At 40.9% G+C, this 19,506-nt stretch overlaps 1 protein-coding gene across 4 annotated transcripts in view; it reads left to right on the forward strand.

Annotated features, from left to right (window-relative positions):
• Sin3a (SIN3 transcription regulator family member A) overlaps positions 1–18,925 on the forward strand; it is a 65,847-nt gene extending 46,922 nt beyond the window's left edge. For all 4 annotated transcript variants that reach the window (XM_057766214.1, XM_057766213.1, XM_057766211.1 and 1 more), the window contains exons 16-21: positions 2,490–2,659; positions 8,446–8,619; positions 9,786–9,878; positions 10,720–10,814; positions 15,936–16,143; positions 17,737–18,925. In XM_057766214.1, the coding sequence (XP_057622197.1) occupies positions 2,490–2,659; positions 8,446–8,619; positions 9,786–9,878; positions 10,720–10,814; positions 15,936–16,143; positions 17,737–17,967 (971 nt within the window). In that variant the 3' untranslated portion in view covers positions 17,968–18,925. The remainder of the gene's footprint in view (positions 1–2,489; positions 2,660–8,445; positions 8,620–9,785; positions 9,879–10,719; positions 10,815–15,935; positions 16,144–17,736) is intronic.
• Positions 18,926–19,506: the final 581 nt, after the last annotated feature.

A 19,506-nucleotide genomic window follows, 5' to 3' on the forward strand; every position in this document is an offset into this window, starting at 1 on the left:
GTAACCTTCCTTAAACCCATGAACCCATAAATGAACCAATACAATGGAGGCAGTAATTGTTACTTTATGGGGTTGCTTGAGGGTTAGGGAAGGATGTATACATAGCATCTTGTGTAGTCCCCAGTTTCTGGACACATGGGTCCATTGTTAGCACTGTGGAATGTGAGGGATGGGGGATTGATTGGCAGGCTAATGAGTAGTGTTTCAGATGAGAAGAAATGTCATAGTTCATTCCATTCCATAACAATATATAAATTCCTCATTATTCATGCTAATGGCAAATAGGAAAGTTCTAGATGTGTGTTAGCAAGCTTCTCTTTGATGGGCTTCATGGCTCATTCTAATATTTTCTAAAAAAGAATTGGGACTCTTAAATGGTGTGAGACACAACAGAGGAATAAAGAGGATTCTAAAAAAACCAAGGGCTCATTGAAGAAGCTACCATATGCTTTGTGCCATGCTGTGCTGCATGCTTCCAGATAACAGTTCACTCGTCAGTTATGTATTTAACCTACGAGGCAGACGTCTCCTCACAGGCTTCCCTTCCGCGAGCTTCATGAACTAGTAAATCGGAATCCTGTGTACAACCCTAGCTTCTTATCTTTTGAACTAATGACACTAGGAATCTCTTTGAAAAACCTTTATCTGTATTAGATCTAGTTTGAAAGTAATAACTTTGGGGCTTAAATGTGGTGATTTTTTCTGTTTTGGTAGAAATTACAAATACAGTGGCCAAATCTGGGTTTGATAACTGTCTTAGCCTGGACCTAGACTGCAACAGTGTTATCTTCAGTGATCATCCAGACCTCATTCCAGTTATAGCTGTGGCTACAAATCTATGATTTGGACTCTGCTTTATCCTAGCATATTTCAGAGGCTACCTGTCTCTTTCATGGGCTTAGAGAAAGTGATATTCTGTGACAGAACTCCAGCCAGTAGCTTGTTGTAAACAGCAATTGTTCGTTTTGCCTGTCTATAAGATCCACCCAGTTTTCCTTAAGTGGATCTTCCTTTGTTTTCCCTTACAAATTTGGTGGCCAGTTAATCATCGAGAAGAGTTCCTTTTGTGATTAACTTTTTTTTTTTTTTTTTTTTTTTTTTGATTTTTCGAGACAGGTTTTTCCGTGGCTTTTGGTTCCTGTCCTGGAACTAGCTCTTGTAGACCAGGCTGGCCTCAAACTCACAGAGATCCACCTGCCTCTGCCTCCCGAATGCTGGGATTAAAGGTGTGCACCACCTCTGCCTGGCTTGTGATTAACATTTTTAATGAATTTTTTATTGAAGTGCAACATATATGAAAAAGGACACAAGATTTTCTGTATGAGGTGGTGCATGTGCAGTGAGGCTAGAGAACAGGGAGTGTCCGTTAGTATTCTGTACCTTACTCCTTGAGACAGGCTCTCACTGAACCTGGAGCTCGGTTGGTGGTCAGGACACCCTAGTGCTTCACCTTCCCACCCCACAGTGCTGAAGGTACAGGTGGTCATAGCCAGGTTTTTATATGGGTGCTGTGGCTCCTTTTATGTTGAAAGTGTTCTTATCCACCGAACCATGTCCTCTGCCCCACAAATAGAATTTTACAGCTCTATAAAATTTTCTATACTTCATCATTAAAGAGAACAAGGAAGAGAATAAAGCTAAGACCCAGTAAGAACCTCGTGCCCACCCCCCTCTCTATTTGAGAGTCTCCTGCTTCAAAATGCTCACTGTCCAAAAACTTGTTATGTAGTCTACGTTGGTTTCAAATTCTCAGAAATCCTTTTGCCTTAACCTCCCTCAGGTACAGGCATGTGCCACAATGTGCAAGATGAGGTTAGTTTTTGAACTCTGCATAAATGGGTGCTAATTAGTAAGTTTAGGCGACCCCATTCCTGGCGCCCTGTCCTAGCAGCTGTCTCTTTACTAGTAAGATTCATTCCAGCTATTGGTGAAGTGCTGCATGTGCAACAAGTACAAATCATTTCATGTCATTAGTTGGATACAGCATTGCAAATCCTTTTTAAACAAGAAGACATTTATAAAAATCAGATAAGTTCATTCATAGGGGTCTTGATTTGAATAACTATTCTGTGGCCAAGAGGTTTCGAAGTGCTAGCTAGCATCTAACTATGCTGCCTTTTCTTTTCTATACTTTACTTTTCATTGAAATAGCTTTATGTACAAATATCCACCTTGAGAAATGGTTCTGTGTAAGTGGGGGAGCCAGCAACTTGAAGGACCCTCTTGGTATATTTGGCTCTCAGATGACATAGAACTCAGCAGTGCTGTAAAACCCCTCTCTCGTGTGGTCAGTCGTGTTGGAAGTCCCTGTTCTTGGATGGCCAGTGCTGGTGATTACAGTCTATCAGATTTTTTTTCTGTTTGAATTGGGTTGAGTCGTATCTGGTGTTTTTCTTTTCCAATGGTGTATAATCAGCTATGGGATTCCCTGCTCTGTCCTTGAGCTTGTCTTAGCAGAGTAAGGTCTTACTATCTCATCTTTCCCATAGTGGATGTTGATGTAGAAGATTATTATCCAGCTTTCCTGGACATGGTGCGGAGCCTGCTTGATGGCAACATAGACTCATCACAGTACGAAGATTCACTGAGAGAGATGTTCACCATTCACGCCTATATTGCTTTTACTATGGACAAACTAATCCAGAGCATCGTCAGACAGGTGAGAGAGTATGGTGGAGCCTAGACCTCCAAGGGAAGGTGTCCTTACCTAAAAGTGGGTTAGGCAAAGAAAAAGCAAATTTCTATGGGAAAAGGAAAACAGCTTAACTATGTAACCGTGTTTATAAATTATGTCTCTGAAAGGAAAGGGCCAATTTTAAGGGAAGTATGCTGTGTGCCTTTTCCTGGGGAGACAACAAACGTCTCTTTACCCATTATCATGCACTGACAAGAAACCAAAGAAATAGTTCTAACCAAGTCTAGCTTACTGAACTATTATGTTTATTGGGGTTACTTAATGAACATAGGTAACCCAAAAAGGCAGTCACATCATTGAAAAGCCCACCATACACATTCCAGCATGGCTGACAATTCATAGAAGTTCTTGAATTCTGTCGTTCCTGAATAACCACTCTCTATTCTATATTTTACCATGAGGCTCATGACTTGTTACCTCACATCTTGCTTCTCTGGTAGCTGCTGGTGTCTCCCAGGCTTTGCCTTCTTTTTCTTTGTATCTTTGTATCTTCCACCTAGCTATATTCTGTCCTGCCATAGGCCAAAGCAGCTTCTTTATTAACGAATGGTAGTAAAACTTATTCACAGTATATAGAAGGGCATCCCACATTACTTGTGCACAACCAGAAGGCAGCTTGACCTATGAGAGAATGTCCTCTCCCCAGCTACTGTTACTACTTTTATGGGAGGATTAGAAATTCAAGGTATTTTTCAGCTACATTCTAGGCCGACCTGAGATACATAAGACCTCATTGTGTATTGAGGGGTGTTAATTCTAAGTTTTTATGTTTACTTACTGAGCCTTGTATGTTTGATGTTCTTACCAAGTCTGATGTTTCTGTTCAGAGGAAATAGCTGGACAACATCTGTTTCTCCTGTTAACAAAACACAACTCTTACAGCCTTGGATTTGGATCATATACTGTTCTCAGTGTTGTAGTAGTGTGACCCTCCTTAGAGCCTGTCCTAATGGCCATGGATAGAGTACATAGAGGTTCACCTAACATTTTTTAAGAAGAAAACATAGATGTAACATTCCCTTCTATTTGCCTTATTTAATATTAGAAGTCCTTTATAATGCTCTGCCCACTTCATTTATCTGAGACTGTGTTTGGTTTGTAGTTGCTTTTACATTTTATTTTTGGGAATTTTAAATATATGGAGTTGTTTGTTATAGGATTCACAATAGAGCATTGACTGATCTTGAGCTAGTATTATTTCTGTGTCAGCTTCTTGAATACTGAGATTACAGGTGTGAGATGCCACACCCAGCCAATGTGATTCCTTTTAACCGTGTTATCCTTCTGACAGGGAGGTCTGTCATAGGTTCTCTGCTTCAGGGTTAGACTTCGTACTAGTATTCTGAACTCCTAGGGGATCAGAGCACATAAATGCTGTGATCTAGAAAGAAAAAGCAAATTCTAACCTGGAGTCCACACTGCTACAGTAGAGGAAAAGGCCAAGAGTTCCCTTGAGGAAAATACTAACTGTTGCAAAGAACCCTTGGTTTTTCCTTGGCTTTGGAAGGATACCGGCCTCTGAATGCTCACAGAATCTTGTCTGGATGGGTGAAGAAAGCTGCATGTATCTGAATCTTGTGTCTTACTGAAAGTTGTTAGTGAGACACCTCTGAAAATTGAAAAGCTCCTCGGCCTTCCCTTTAAAGGGGTCTGTCTTGTTGGTGAGTGATAGTCAGCTATACTCATAATTTGAGAGACAAATCCTTATTGAGTTCTTAAATGTATATAAGTTACCAGCTCTATTTCCCCCATATATATTTCTGCTTCCAAGCTTACTATTGGCTATAACTAGGAACAAACTGTCTTTCATAGTACTAACCCAGTATTTTTAAAAGAAAGCTGATAAAATTAACTTTCTATAAGCCCTTGGTTAATGTTTGAAATAGAATTAATTTACTTAGCAGAATCTGGTTATGAATTTGTGTGGTTAACACTATCAGTATACTTTTACAAACTGGAGAACAGGAGTTTCCTCCAGAAACCCAAATTCATGTGTCTTTAATGGTGTAGTCAAGCTTCTTGTCTTAGGGTTTTATTGCTGTGAAAGAGATACCACAACCACAGCAATTGGTTTTTGGAGACAGGGTTTCTCTGCATTTTTGGAGCCTGTCCTGGAACTCACTCTTGTAGACCAGGCTGGCCTCGAACTCACAGAAATTCACCTGCCTCTGCCTCCCAAGTGCTGGGATTAAAGGCGTGCACCACCATCGCCCAGCCTTTTTATTATTATTATTATTATTATTATTATTATTATTATTATTATTATTATTAATTTTTTTCAAGACAGGGTTTTTTTTGTAGTTTTGGCTGTTTTGTATTTCGTTCTGTAGATCAGGCTGGCCTTGAACTCACAGAGATCCACCTGCCTCTGTATCCCAAGTGCTGGGATTAAAGGCCTACACCACCACTGCCCAACTCATAGCAACTCTTATAAAAGAAACATTTCATTGGGGCTGGCCTACAGTTTCAGAGGTTCAGTCCATTGTCCTCATGGCGAGAAGCATGGCAGCGTGTAAGCAGAGATGGTCAGCAGGCAGCTGGTCAGATTGGTCAGCAGGCAGCAGCAGGAGATTGTATTCCATACTGGGTGTAGCTTAAGCAAATGAGATCTCAAAGCTTTATCCCACAGTGACACACTTCTTCCCGCAATGCCACCCACACCTAGTAGTGCCACTCCCTATGGGCCAAACATTCCTGCACATGGGGCCATTCCTATTCAAACCACCACACTTGTCATAACTCTTCAGGGAATAGTGCCTGATTGTCCTTTTCTTTTTACTTTGTGGTCCCCTGGAGTTCAATTCTGGTTGAACAAGTTTCAAGGTCAGGCCATACATTTGTCTTATCTTTTTCAAGTTGGGACTTTAGTTAGCTGAATTGATAGAGTTAATTCCCAAGCATACATGAAGCACTGGGTTGGATCTCCAACACTCCATAAAGTGGGTATGGTAATATGCTTATAATCTCAGCAGTTTGAAAGAGGAGGCAGGAAGACCAAAAGTTGGTCATCTTCAGCTATATTATAGGAAGTTCAAGACCAGATTGATACATAAGACCTTGTCTCAAAAACGAGGAGGGGTTAATTCTTAAGTAGGCAGTCTCAGATCTCTTGTGATAGAGCTCAAATATGTCATAATGTGAGGACCTGACAAGGGAAGCATCCCTTTATCCTTGAATCGTCCTTCTCATGTTTCTCTGCATTGGGCATATGCCTTCTCCAGCCCTCTTGAGACTTCAGCACCTCTGGCCTTGGTATTACCCAGCTTTTCAATGCAGGTGTTTCTCTATTTCAAAAAGAAGAAAAATTGCTTCTTTTTTAAACATAAAAATAAATCCTCAAAACTATCCCTACAACATTTCAGGTTACTAGATGAAAGTCTTAACGTGGGTGTGAGTATACTTGATGCCGGTTGTGTATGAATTTATAGTGCTTCCTTTTCCAAAGATTCTGAGAGGCCAGAAACCTAAAAGAGGATATGAATAGGGAGTCAGTCCACTTTAACAAGGTTTAAGCCAGGAGGTGAGTCTTCATGGAACAGAGAGTTCATGTCTTAGATAAACTTTTACCTTGCTCCTCTTTCTCCCCCACTTAAAACTTTGTGAAGCTTTTTCTGTGTTCCCAGGTCATACTTTAATGGTGATGTCCAGATCGTTTAGACTTCACAAAAATCAGATCTTCCTAAAAGTAGAATGGCTTAGTGGCTATGACAGCATAAGAATGACTAAGTAAAATAGATAAATCACTATTGAAATTATCATTTATGCTTTCTGTTTCTAGGGCTTGGTCAGTTTGGTGTTAGGGACTAAACTCAAGACCTTGTCTTGTTAGGCAAGCCCTCTACCACTAAGCTATATATTCCCCAGTCCTAACTTATATTTTTCTCTGGTATTTTTATGGTTAGGGTTTCATTTCACTTGTGAGAGTTACTGTTTTTACATTTATTTAAGTATTTTGTATATTATGTGTCATGTGGATATGTGAAGGTCAGGGGAATAGCTTATGGGTGTGTGTTCTCTTCTTCCACCATGTGGATTTCAGGGGTTAAGCTCAGGATATCAAGCTTGAAGTCAATCAACTTTACCCTTTTAGTCATCTAGGAGAATTTTGATTTCATAGTAAGAATAGTGAGGAAAATCAAAACAGAAATAGTGGGGTGGGGATGTTGCCCATTATTGTAGCAAGCACTTGCATAGCATGTGTCATGGTCAGGGTTTGCCCACAGGGTGCATTAAAGGTTCAACTTTCTAGGGCTGTTAACAGAAGTCACTAGGTCTAGTAAGCCTCCTGCAATCCCCCGTTAAAAGAAAGGTTAACAATTTTCAACCACACAGTTAAGGCAAAGGGTGTAACCTTTCATGGTTCTGGGTTTAATTTAACCCAACCTTGGGGGTAAAAAAAAAGAATTAACATGCACAATTTAAGGATTATACTTCTGCCAGGTGTAGACTGGCCAGTGGACTGATGGTGAGAAAGTTGGCCTTGGGTTAGGAACTTGACTTCTAGTTTCAGCTCTGCTCATTAGGTGAGCTCCTGGGGGGAAGGTGGTGAGGAGAAGGGTCTCTACATAGCCCTAGCTGTTCTGGAACTCACTCTGTAGACCAGACTGGTCTTGAACTCAAAAGTGATCCACATACCTCCCATACCTCTGCCTCCTGAGTGCTGGGATCAAAGACATGGGCCACCCCACATGGTTTATACAGCAACTGTTTTGTTGTTTTGTTTTTCTTTTTTTGAGACTGGGTTTCTCTGTAGCTTTGGAGCCCATCCTGTAGCTCTTATAGACCAGGCTGGCCTTGAATTCACAGAGATCATGCCTCCCGCGTGCTGGGATTAAAAGTGTGTGCCACCACCACCTGGCCATACAGCAACTTTTTAAGTTTCAGGTTTTATACAAGGATTAGGAATCCTATATAATGGGCTCAGAATTTTGGAGCCCTTGCTATTCTTCCCAGCACCCACATGGTGGCTCACAACTTCATGTAGCTCCTGTTCTAGGGGATCCAGTGTTCTCTGAGGCCACCCAAACACATAGAGCTGACACCACAGGCTCAAATTCAATGTATATAAATAAAAATAAATGGTTTTTTTTTTTTTGAAATCACATGGATCCTGTTTTCAGAGTTCTCTGAGCTACCTCTCCACACTCCAAGTCTCATAAAGTTTTATTATTTAACAACAACAAAATAAAATTCTTACAATAGGGCATCTTTCCTATTCCAGCCTGTTTTCCAAAGTATTTGTGGATTGGATAAGAAATATATGTGAAAACAAAATTGTAAATAATTTAAAAATACATGGAGGTGGGGATACAAATTATGGAACCTGGTATGGTGGTACATGTCATAATCCCCAAACATGGGAAGTGGAGGCAGGAAGATTAAGACTTCAAGGTTATCCTCAGCTACATACTAAATTTGAAACCAGCCTAGACTACATTAGACCCTGTCACGAACAAAAAAGCCACGTAACTGCAAAACATTTTTAAAAAAATACTTGGGTAACATTTTATTTACTCTGCTAGGAAACATGAATGAAAAACATACCATTGAGACTTGGTTCTGCTTTACATATATGTGAGTTTTCTTTATGAAGTGTTTATGAATGCAGGAGATCCGGACTTGGTTCTTTTCCATGAGCATGATAATGCTTAACTTGTAATTTTAAAAAAAAAAAAAAGTCTTTAAGTTGAATGACTAGAGGATAGGAAAAGAGCTTTCCTCGCTCACCGCTGGTCTGTGCTTTGTTCCAGCTACAGCACATTGTCAGCGATGAGGTCTGTGTGCAGGTTACTGACCTTTACTTGGCAGAAAACAATAATGGAGCCACTGGAGGCCAGCTGAACAGTCAGACATCAAGGAGCCTTCTGGAATCAACATACCAGAGGAAAGCAGAGCAACTTATGTCAGATGAGAACTGCTTTAAGGTAGGAGCTGCTACTGAAGCTGATCTCCAAAACCAACTCTCCTTTGGGCAGTCTACTTTGATCCTTTCCTGCCATTCATTCGCTCACTCACTCGTGTCTATTACATGTTTGTGTGTATGTATATGTGCGCAGCAGGAGCTGTACACTATACAGGTTTTGTGCCCCTCCCTTTTTTTTATATAGTCTGTCTCATTGGCCTTGAGCTCACTGAGTTTTTTTTCTTTGGTGGGCTGGCTGTCTCTCCAGTGCTGTGATTTTGAGCCAGAGTTGTGCATAAGTATTGGGAATCAAACCAGATCCCCGTGCTTCTTTGGCACCAAGCATCTTACCAACTGAGCTGACTGTCCCAGTTACTTTTACTGCATTTAAAACAAAACAAAACAGTAAAATAAAAAACAAGCTTCCTTAGTCTCAGCTTTTAAAAAATTACAATGCTTTGTAAATATTTTTTGGAAAATGTTTATGTGTAAAAATCAATGGACCATTGTCCTGCTAGCCCAACAGAATATTCTTTTAAATTTCTTTTCATTTTTAATGGTTGTAAATTTCTTACATGAATACTATGTTTGCATCATGTCCACCCCTTTCTTTTCTCCGTCCAATTTCTCCTGTGTTCCCTTCCCACTTTTCTCAGATTCATGGCCTCTTCTTGAATGTTCACTGTCATGTATGTATACAACCCCCGGAGTTCATTTGGTGGTGTTCTTATGTACATATATTTAGGACTGACACCTGGGGTAACCTATCAGGGCTTGTCACTGGAGAAAATAGGTTCTCCCTCTCTCAGCAGCCAGTGACTGCCTGTAGCTCTTCATCTAATGGTGGGCATTTGTGAAATTTCCCTTCCACGTTGGAATATCAGCTCATGTCATGCAGGTCTTGTGTAGGTAACCCTATTTTTGAGATTTCGTGGATGTGGCTTCCCTGTTATGTCTAGAAGACGCTGTCTCAAAACAGATGTTTTGGTCTTCTGGCTCTTAAAATCTTTGTGACTCTTTCCTGAGCCTTAAGCATTGCAGATATATCAGCAGCTTTTCAATAGCCTCATCTTTTTCTTTGGAACAAAATTTTATCATTTTAATGCCTTTCCACCGACAGTATGACAGTCTAGGTTTATAGCCTTGGGAATTTTGTTTTATGTTTTTATGGTCTTCTTCTGTTTTCAGCTAATGTTCATTCAGAGTCAAGGCCAGGTTCAACTGACCATTGAGCTTTTGGACACAGAAGAGGAGAATTCAGATGACCCTGTGGAAGCAGAGGTATGGACAAGTATATCTCACATAGAGCTTGCCTAGTTGCTCTGAATTCTTGGGAGCCGTAGCTCCGTAGGGTTTCTGTGATTATGATTTTAGAATTTACTTTTTATTTTATTTTACTTATTTTTGAGAGAGGGTCTCTCTGTGTACTCCTGGCTTTCCTGGAACTTGCTCTGTAGACTAGTCTGACCTCAAACTCAGAGATCTACCTGCCTCTGCCCCCCAAGTATTGAGATTAAAGGTATGCGCCGCTACTGCCTGGTGAGCCCAGGAATTTTTAACTGAGGGAATATATTATCATTGGTCTGCAATCAATGGTAATATAAGTAGGGGCCAGGCCACATAGATGATGTTTGGGAGAATAAGAAGAGACCATTTGGCTTATGTTTGCCAGAACTTTACTTTTTTTCAAGAGGTGCCAGTATTCCAATTATTAGTGTGGAATGTATCAATGACACTGTTTTGCAGTTTCTACAAATTTATTTTTGATAACTATCTCAAATGTACTATCTTGTTGGCTAATAGCATTTAAGTATCTATTTCAGTACTAAGTAATAAGCATGTTCTTTAGGGAAAAGGGTGTTTTTATTTTCACAGTTTTGGGATTCAAAGGCAAACTCTTTCCCACTGAGCTATAATCTGAGTGACCTCCCCCCCCTTTGGCCCTCATTGACCTCAGGTTTGCAGTCCCTCCTGTGTTAGTCTCCCAGGTGCTAGAATTATTTTTGTATACTATCACAGTAGGCTATTTTGTTCTTGAAATCTATAGTCTTTGAACAGTTTGTGATAGGATTAGACTCATGTAGCTGTTTTTATGATCTTTCTCTTACATTTGTCTTCCTAGCGTTGGTCAGACTACGTGGAGCGATACATGAGTTCTGATACTACATCTCCTGAACTTCGAGAACATCTGGCACAGAAACCAGTATTTCTCCCAAGGCAAGTCTGCAGAGTCACCTCTGGTGGTGCTACATACTGTTCACAGCATGGAGGGGGGCAGATGGAGGGCAGCTTGAGAGTCTTGTTTTCCTCAATTGTTCAACTGTTATGTCTGCTAAGGATGGTATTAGAGCATTTGCTGGCTTACCTGTAAAATCTCCAACATTCAAGAGGTGAGAACACTAGAGAACCTGTGGTCCTCACTCCATCGGGTAGAGTGTGTGTCCATGGATCAGTGATTCACTAGCAGGACTCACCATGCAGCCATACTCAGAACTCCAGTTGTCACAAGAAAATACAGAGCAGAATCGGCAAAAGGAAAAAGCTTCTAAGAGTCCTCTCCAGCAGAGTCACATAGGACAAGTCCTATAGTACCTCCAAACCATCACTGTGTTTGGAGCTCTGCCTCCCAGAGAAGCTCATTAGACTGGATGCCGGGCTTTTTATTGAGGTTGACATATAGGCACACCATTGATCCCCGCACAGAGGAGGCAGAGGCAGGCAGATCCCTGGGTTCAAGGCGAGTCTGGTCTATAGAACAAATTCCAAGACAGCCAAGGATACATACAGAAACCCTGTTTTCGCCTTGACATGTACCAAAATTCCAGACAGAAGAATAGACATTTTAGATTCATTGAACCACTTTTGTAGTTTTGGGGATGATAGAAAGGGCCTCCAAATCTCTTGTAGCCTCTGTGTAATTCTCTTCTGTTTAGAACTTTAAATTTTCCCCCATATACAGACAAGTTTAATGCTAATCCTCTGATTTTGAAAACTATTTTAGAAGTAGAAATTGGATAGATGAGCCAGTTATGTGGTTTATACCTGTGATCATGGAATTGGAAAGTTCTGGCACAAGGATTGCTGGGATTTCAAGACTAGCCTGGGCTATACCATACAACCCTTCCATATAAATCAGGATTCTCTAGGGGAACAGAATGAATGTATTTAGAAAGGGGATTTATTAGAATTGCTATCAGGCTGTGGTCTAGCTAATACAACAGTAGCTGGCTGTGAATGGAAGCCCCAAGAATCCAGTAGTTGTTTGGTCCACAAGGCTGGGTGTCTCAGCTGTCTTCAGAATAAGCCAGAATTTCAAAGAAGTAGGCTCTAATGCCAGTGAAGGAATATACTTGATAGCAAAACGATAGAAAGCAGGCAAGGAATAAAAGCTTCCTTTTCATCTCATATAGGTTTCCATCAGTGTGGCCCAGATCAGTGATGGAGCTTCCAGTTCAAAAGATCTGGATTAAAGGGGTGTCTTCCCACCCCAAAGATCGTGGATTAGAAGTAGATCTTTCCACTTTAAGCAGAAGTCTCTTGCGGGTATATCTTCCATGTTTTAGGTTTTAGTTAATTCCAGATTAGTCACGTTGACAAGGACATCATACCCATTATTTTCTCTTAAAAGTGAGAGCAAAATCTCTATTTTAGAGCCAGCCATGATGGCCCATGCCTTTAATCCCAGCGCTTAGGAGGCAGAGGCAGGTGAATCTCTGATTTCAAGGCTAGTCTGGTCTACAGAACAAGTTCCAGGACAGTCAGGTCTACACAGTGAAACCCTCAAAAAAAGTCTCAAAAAAAAAAAAAAAAGATATAAAGCCCAAACCCTCAAATTCCTAAACACTGTATTCAATGACTGACTGGCTTCGTCTCAGCACGTAGAGAAAAGGGTTTCCCAGGTTCTGTACTCAGCGGTCCGCGTAGCTGGCTTTGAGCATTTTTCAGGCATTTCTCAGCAGGGTGGAGACCAACTCTATATCATCTTTATCATCATGTCACATTTTAAGATTTATTTGGTTGGTTTCTGTTGTTTTCAGACAGGGTCTCATTATAAGAGTTTTGGTGGCCTGAAACTCACAGAACTCTCTGCCTTTGTCTCCAAGTGCTTGGATTAAAGGTGTGCACCACAGTTTTCAAACACTTGACAATAAAAATTGTTTCCCAGGGGCTAGAAAGGTGGCTCAGTGGTTACAAGCACTTGTTCTTACAGACAACCTGGGTTCAGTTCCCAGCATTTACATGGTGGTTTACAACCATCCATAACTCAAGTTCCAGAGAATGTCCTCTTCTGACCTCAGGCACCTGGTACTCATATGGTGCGTAAACATACATACATACATATATACATACATACATACATACATACATACATACATACATACATACGTGGGATGAAAACCCTCATACACACAACTTTTTAATTTTTAAATATTTTAAAAGTCTGTTTTCAGCCGGGCGGTGGTGGTGCACGCCTTTAATCCCAGCACTCGGGAGGCAGAGGCAGGCGGATCTCTGTGAGTTCGAGACCAGCCTGGTCTACAAGAGGTAGTTCCAGGACAGGCTCCAAAACCGCAGAGAAACCCTGTCTCGAAAAAACCCAAAAAAAAAAAAAAAAAAAGAGTCTGTTTTCCTTTAATCTGGTTATGAAATGGAAATAGTTGGTAGAAATTTTTCTTAATATAATTTAACATTTAAAGGCAAAATAGTTTTCATTCACAAATATAAGAACCACATAACATTAAATCATTAACGTGCAGCCATTTTAATTTAAATCTGATTTAAAAGAGAAAATGGGGGCTGGAGAGATAGCTCAGATGTTAAGAGCATTGCCTGCTCTTCCAAAGGTCCTGAGTTCAGTTCCCAACAACCACATGGTGACTCACAGCCATCTGTAATGGGGTCTGGTGCCCTCTTCTGGCCTGCAGGCATACATACAGACAGAATATTGTATACATACATACTAAATAAATAATTATTTTTTAAAAAAGAGAAAATGGATGTGTAGAACAGCAGTTTTACAGATTTTTATTTTTAATTATGTGTATAGTGTATTTTCACATGAATGTAGGTGATCACAGAAGCCAGAGATGTCAGATCCCCTGGTTGCCATAAATGCTGAGTGTTGTTCATTTTTCTCTTGAAGTTTAAAACTCACCAAGTGATTTAGATAAACATTAGTTTATAGTCCATTAATTATGAACTTCATAACGTACTAGATAACGTTTTTCTAAGTATATAATATAGGCAAAAATACAAAAGAATAAATTTAGTTTATTTCTCTAACTTAAAATACAAAGTAAATATTGATGAATTTAGTCTCAATAATACCCTTTTACAAAGAAAATCAGAATAAGCATAACTTTGGGATTTTGATACAGGGTCTCTAATATAGACCTGGTTGTTCTAGAACTCACTCTGTAGACCAGGCTGGTCCCGAACTCAGAAATCCACCTGTCTCTACCTTCCAGATGCTGGGAATAAAGCTGTGTGTCACCACACCTAGCAAAGTGGGACTTTAAAAAGAGCCAGGTTTTAGTTGACAGTGATTTGTCTTCAGCTGATGTGGTAGATATGATCTGGTTTGTGCATGTATCGTAGAGCACCTGTTGAAGCTAAAGGACAGTTAACTTGTGTGAGTTGGTTCTTTACTTCCACCATGTGTGTCCCAGGGATTGAATGCCATCTGCTGTGCCTTCCAACCAGGGCTAAGCCAGCTCACCATCCCGACTCCTTGTCTTTGGGGCCTTTGTGCATTCTTAGGGCTTGAGTTCCCAAAACACTTTTATTCATTGTGATCATGCTAATTGCATTTGCCAGATTAGAGATTAAAACTGAAAGATGGGCTGGGTGGTGGTGGCAGCTCAAGCCTTTAATCCCAGCTCTTGGGAGAGAGAGGCAGGCAGATCTCTATGAGTTTGAGGCCATCTTGGTCTACAGAGTGAGTTTTGGGACAGTCTCCAAAGCTACAGAGAAACCCTGTCTTGAAAAACGAAACAAACAAAAACCCAGCCAATGCTTAGAGGCATAGAGTTCTGAGTTTGGCCCCGAGGCTATATAAAGCAGGCACGGTGGTGCATAACTGAATTCTAGCACTTCCACAGGAAGATCAGAAGTGACGTCATTCTCAGAAGCCAGACACTGTCTTAAACAAACATAAAAGCAAGATATGAAGCCCCACTATGTTTTCCTAAATGATCTTACTGCAAAGCTAATTTAAAACAAAGTTTACAAACCTTTTTTTTTAATATAAAGAAATTATAGCCTCACTTGTATATAGAGCTGTAGACTATTTTCAGACTTTTTGGACTGTGGTGGGTCCTGTTCTTTGACAAATATTTTCCAAGTGGGTGGACCATATAGTAGAAAAATGCGTGTTGAGCATGCTTGATAGATCTGAATTCCTACTCAGAATCCATGGTGGAAGGAGAGCAGATTCCCAAACCTCGTCCTCTGACTCCACGCATATGTGCAAGCATTTGTGTACACACACACTCTATTAAGTTTTTAAAAAAGACTTTGCAAATGGTAATATGCAGTGTCTATGAGCTTTATAGGACATTGTCTTGTGCCTTGAGTAAATTCTTTTCATAGATGATTAATTATTTGGGAGGCATTAACTCTACTAAGTATGCTAAATAAATATCAATGTGTTTTACATTATCCCTCTAAAAGTCACCTTCGTTTCTGCCAGTGCTTTTATCACAGACAACTTTCAGGTACCTGGAAGCCAGGGAGCTTATGGTTATTGTCACTTTATCCAAAGCTCTGTTTTATTCAAAAGTTCCAATCTTATCATTGACAATAAATATGTTGTTTTTCTTGATGTAATGTGCATTTTTGAGAAAATATCTTGCATGTTCCCAAGGCTAAGTTTTTATTCTGTTGTCTTTCATTTGTAAGTCCGGTAATTGCTCAAGTACCTTTCAAGAATACTTTTTCCTTCAATACACAAGGGGGCTTTATGGGTAGTTCCCATTTCATCACAAGGCACACTAAAATGATGGAGATGAGGGCTGGAGAGATGGCTCGGGAGTTAAGAGCACTGACTACTCTTCCCGAGGACCTGGGTTCAATTTCCAGCACCCACATGGCAGCTCACAACTGCCTATAACTCCAGGATCTGACACCCTCACACAGATACATGCAGGCAGAGCACCAGTGCACATAAAATATAAATAAATTATTGAGATAGGATATAGACCATTTCACATTTTTATGTATGTGTAGCTAAAATTGTAGTAAGTAATCGTGAGGCACATAAGGAAAGAGCATTTGGTAGGCGTCATGGAGATCTGTATAGAGATGGTTTCTCAACCTGAAGGGCTTTCTGCTTTGTAGAAATTTGCGGCGTATCCGAAAGTGTCAGCGTGGTCGAGAACAACAGGAGAAAGAAGGGAAAGAAGGAAACAGCAAGAAGCCCATGGAGAATGTAGAGAGCCTGGATAAACTGGAGTGTAGGTTCAAGCTGAACTCCTATAAAATGGTGTATGTGATCAAGTCAGAGGACTACATGTACCGGAGGACCGCTTTACTCAGAGCTCATCAGGTGAGAACTGGTGGTTGGGATTTCTCTACATTGCCCCCAGTCCTACTGCACTGGTGTGATATATTTCCTTTTTATAAAAGCCTGTTTCTGGAACAGTCCTTATGTGAGCAGGTGTGTTTGTTTGTTTGTTTAGGATCTTGTAATAGAACCACAGACTTCATGGCTTAACGAATAGAAATTGCTGGGGATCTGTAGTTCTTGGAGGAACACTTCCCAGTAGAAGGTCTTGGCATGGTCCCCAAATACCTGCTTTCCACACGTACTTAGAACATCTTTAGGTTCTCAGACCTAAAACTCCCAAGATATGTCAAAAGTGTTGGAATCTTTTCAGGCCCTGGGGGAGAAGAGCTGTTGGTGCTGTGCTGTGTTAGTGTCCTGGGTCATTCATAGATTTCTAGTGGATGTCTAAAGAAATGTCATTAGAAAGGATGGCTGTGTGGGGTGAAGGCTTCAGAGTTTTGCCTATAGCTTAACCTACAAGAGCTTGTTAAACACCTGGAGTTACTTTGTAGAAAAGCATTTCCCAGTGTTTCCATTTCAGAGTGTCTCATCTTTTGTTTGTGTGGACCCTGTTTTCAAAGGCTGTCTCACTTCTTATGTAGCATGTGTTACAGCAGGTACAGCCACAAACTAAGGCAAGTGTGTAGTGTTTCTGTGCATTATGAAGGAAATAAAGTCAAAGGAACCGACATGTGGGATTTCAGTTGTGGCTTCTCAAGACCAGGATACTTGAGACCTAAATAACAAGTTGTAGAGTTAAGGGAGAAGTGTTTTCTTTGCAACAGAAATGTAAGATGCAAGGCTGGGAAGAAGGGAAGGCATTGGCATATTAGTGAAAATAGAAACAGTGGGTCAGGTTGAGAGCTATAGAGAAAGGAGACATTGTGCAGTTGTGAGGGGAGGCGAAGGCACATTCGTCTCAATGGGTCACGCTTCAGATTTTGTTTCAGATATATTAGGACCCCTTTGTTTACATTTATTTTATGTGTTCATTCATGTTTATGTGAGTGTGGAAGTCATGGGATGAGCTGTAGAAGTCTATTTTCTCTGTTTGGGTACAGGGATGGAGTACAGGCCATTATGCTTAGTGTCAGGAACCTTCACTGAGGTATTTTGCCAACCTACCTTACTTTATTTTTTATTTTTTATTTTTTTGTTTTGTTTTAAAGATAGCATTCTACAGGCAGGTCTGGAGAGATGGCTCAGTGGTTAAAGAACACTGGCTGTTCATCTAAAGGGGCCAGGTTCAATTCCCAGCACCCATATGGCAGCTCACAACTGTCTGTAACTCCAGTTCCAGGGCATCCAGTGGTCTCTTATGACTTCTCAAACACCAGGCACAAAGATGGCAATGCACATACATACAGGCAGAATTGCCGACTATACACATAAAGTAATAAAATTAGCCAGGGGTGTTGGCATTATTTCTCAATCCCAACACCCAGGAGGCATGGGCAGGCAGACCTTGAGTTTGAGGCCAGGGAGCGCTACATAGTGAGACTCTGTCTCAAATAAATAAATAAATAGAACTGGCTTTCGTATTTGAAAGGTTTGTTTGCCTATTTTATATTTTCTCTCTCTTTTTGATTTTAGTCCCATGAACGTGTAAGCAAGCGTCTGCATCAGCGGTTTCAGGCCTGGGTAGATAAATGGACCAAGGAGCATGTGCCTCGTGAAATGGCAGCAGAGACCAGCAAGTGGCTCATGGGTGAAGGGCTAGAGGGCCTGGTGCCCTGCACCACCACCTGTGACACAGAGACTCTGCACTTTGTGAGCATTAACAAGTATCGTGTCAAATACGGCACAGTATTCAAAGGCCCTTAACTCCAGAGCCATAGCAGGTAGCTCAGAGGGGTGTGTCTGTGTGTGTGTGTGTGTCTGTGTGCATATGCATGCACACACCGAAGAATCAAGGAAGATGCCTTTCAAGCCACCAGTGCAACCTGGCACCAAGCAGGATATACACAAGGAATGTGGACGGATACCTTAGAAAGCTGGAACTGGCACTTTTCCCAAGGGTACTAGCCTGCCCAAGAGGGAGTGAAGTCCATGCAAGCACAGAGACAAGCAGTTTGCTTGCACACACCAGCAGAGCTCAAACCAGAACTTCTGTGACCTGACCTTAGATGAACAACCAGATGCTGTTACTCTTTGGATGGATGGAGGCACATTTACAAAACAGATGGACTGTAACTGATGGTCACTGCTCCACTCCCTACCCCCAAAAGGTGGCGGGGAGACTGCATTTGATGACACCCTGACTTGAGCACATCTAAGATCCCCTGTTAGATTTTATCTGAGGTCTGCTGTTTGGCTTTGGGATTGATACCTTGTGGATTTCATTTCTGAGTCCTTGCAGCCCACCTTCCTCCCTCTTCTGGTTCTCAGCCTCAACAAATTCCAGTCAGTCCTCCTTTTTAGCTCCTGTGGGACTGTTTTGTACCTGCTTCTTTACTAGTCTACCCTAGTGCCATCCACCAGCTTTACCCACTCACACACATACACACTCACACACACACAATTTTAACTTGGATTTTCTTTTTTTTGTAAATAATGTACATATTGTCAATTTTTTATTAAAGGAAATATGCTTTGATGTGCTAGCATAAGTGCTCTAGCTTCTTGTGTACCATAGTACTATGTGGCTCCAGATTTAGTACCTATAAAGAGATGTGCAAGACATTTATCACACTTTTTACCAAAGGGAGATACCATTGTAGTACTTTTGTGTAAAACTTGTCTCCCCCTCCAACTTTTCTTCTTTTTTTCCCTTTTTCTTTTTTCTTTTTTTAAATGTAAATAAAGCTTGGTTCTTAAGGAAATAAGTAACCCAAGTCCCTTGTCCTCACCAAAGAGCTACTGTAGAGATTGGCTTTAGTTTCTTTTTTAGGTTAGAAATAGGATTTTGCTTTAAATGAATAGGTACTTGAATTTGTCAAATCAGCATCTATCAGAAGATGACTCCGTAGGTAAATGTGCTTGCCACACAAGCCTGATAGCCTGAGTTTGATCCCTGGATCCCACAATGGAAGGGGCGGGCTGACTCCCCAAATGGTCCTTTGACCTCCACAAGTGCCCTCGGTGCCTACATTCCTGTGTACTCATACACAGGCACACCCAGGTTTTTTGCTTTTACTTTCCTTTCAGAATTTTAATTTTTCTTACTGGGAATGAGGCAGCAACTCAAGATACCAAGCCGAGGTAAATGTCAAGTGACTAGTTGGAAGAAGTTGGAAAGGAATGAATTTGATATTTTGCTTAGCAACTTCAATGATCAAACGTTTTTAAAAGTCTAGCAATAGGCTTTTAATCTTAGCACTCAGAGGCAGAAGCAAACAGGTCTCTGTTAGTTCAAGACCAGCC

The sequence above is a fragment of the Chionomys nivalis genome, chromosome 4, assembly GCF_950005125.1.
Source record: "Chionomys nivalis chromosome 4, mChiNiv1.1, whole genome shotgun sequence".
Taxonomy (NCBI): Eukaryota; Metazoa; Chordata; class Mammalia; order Rodentia; family Cricetidae; genus Chionomys; species Chionomys nivalis.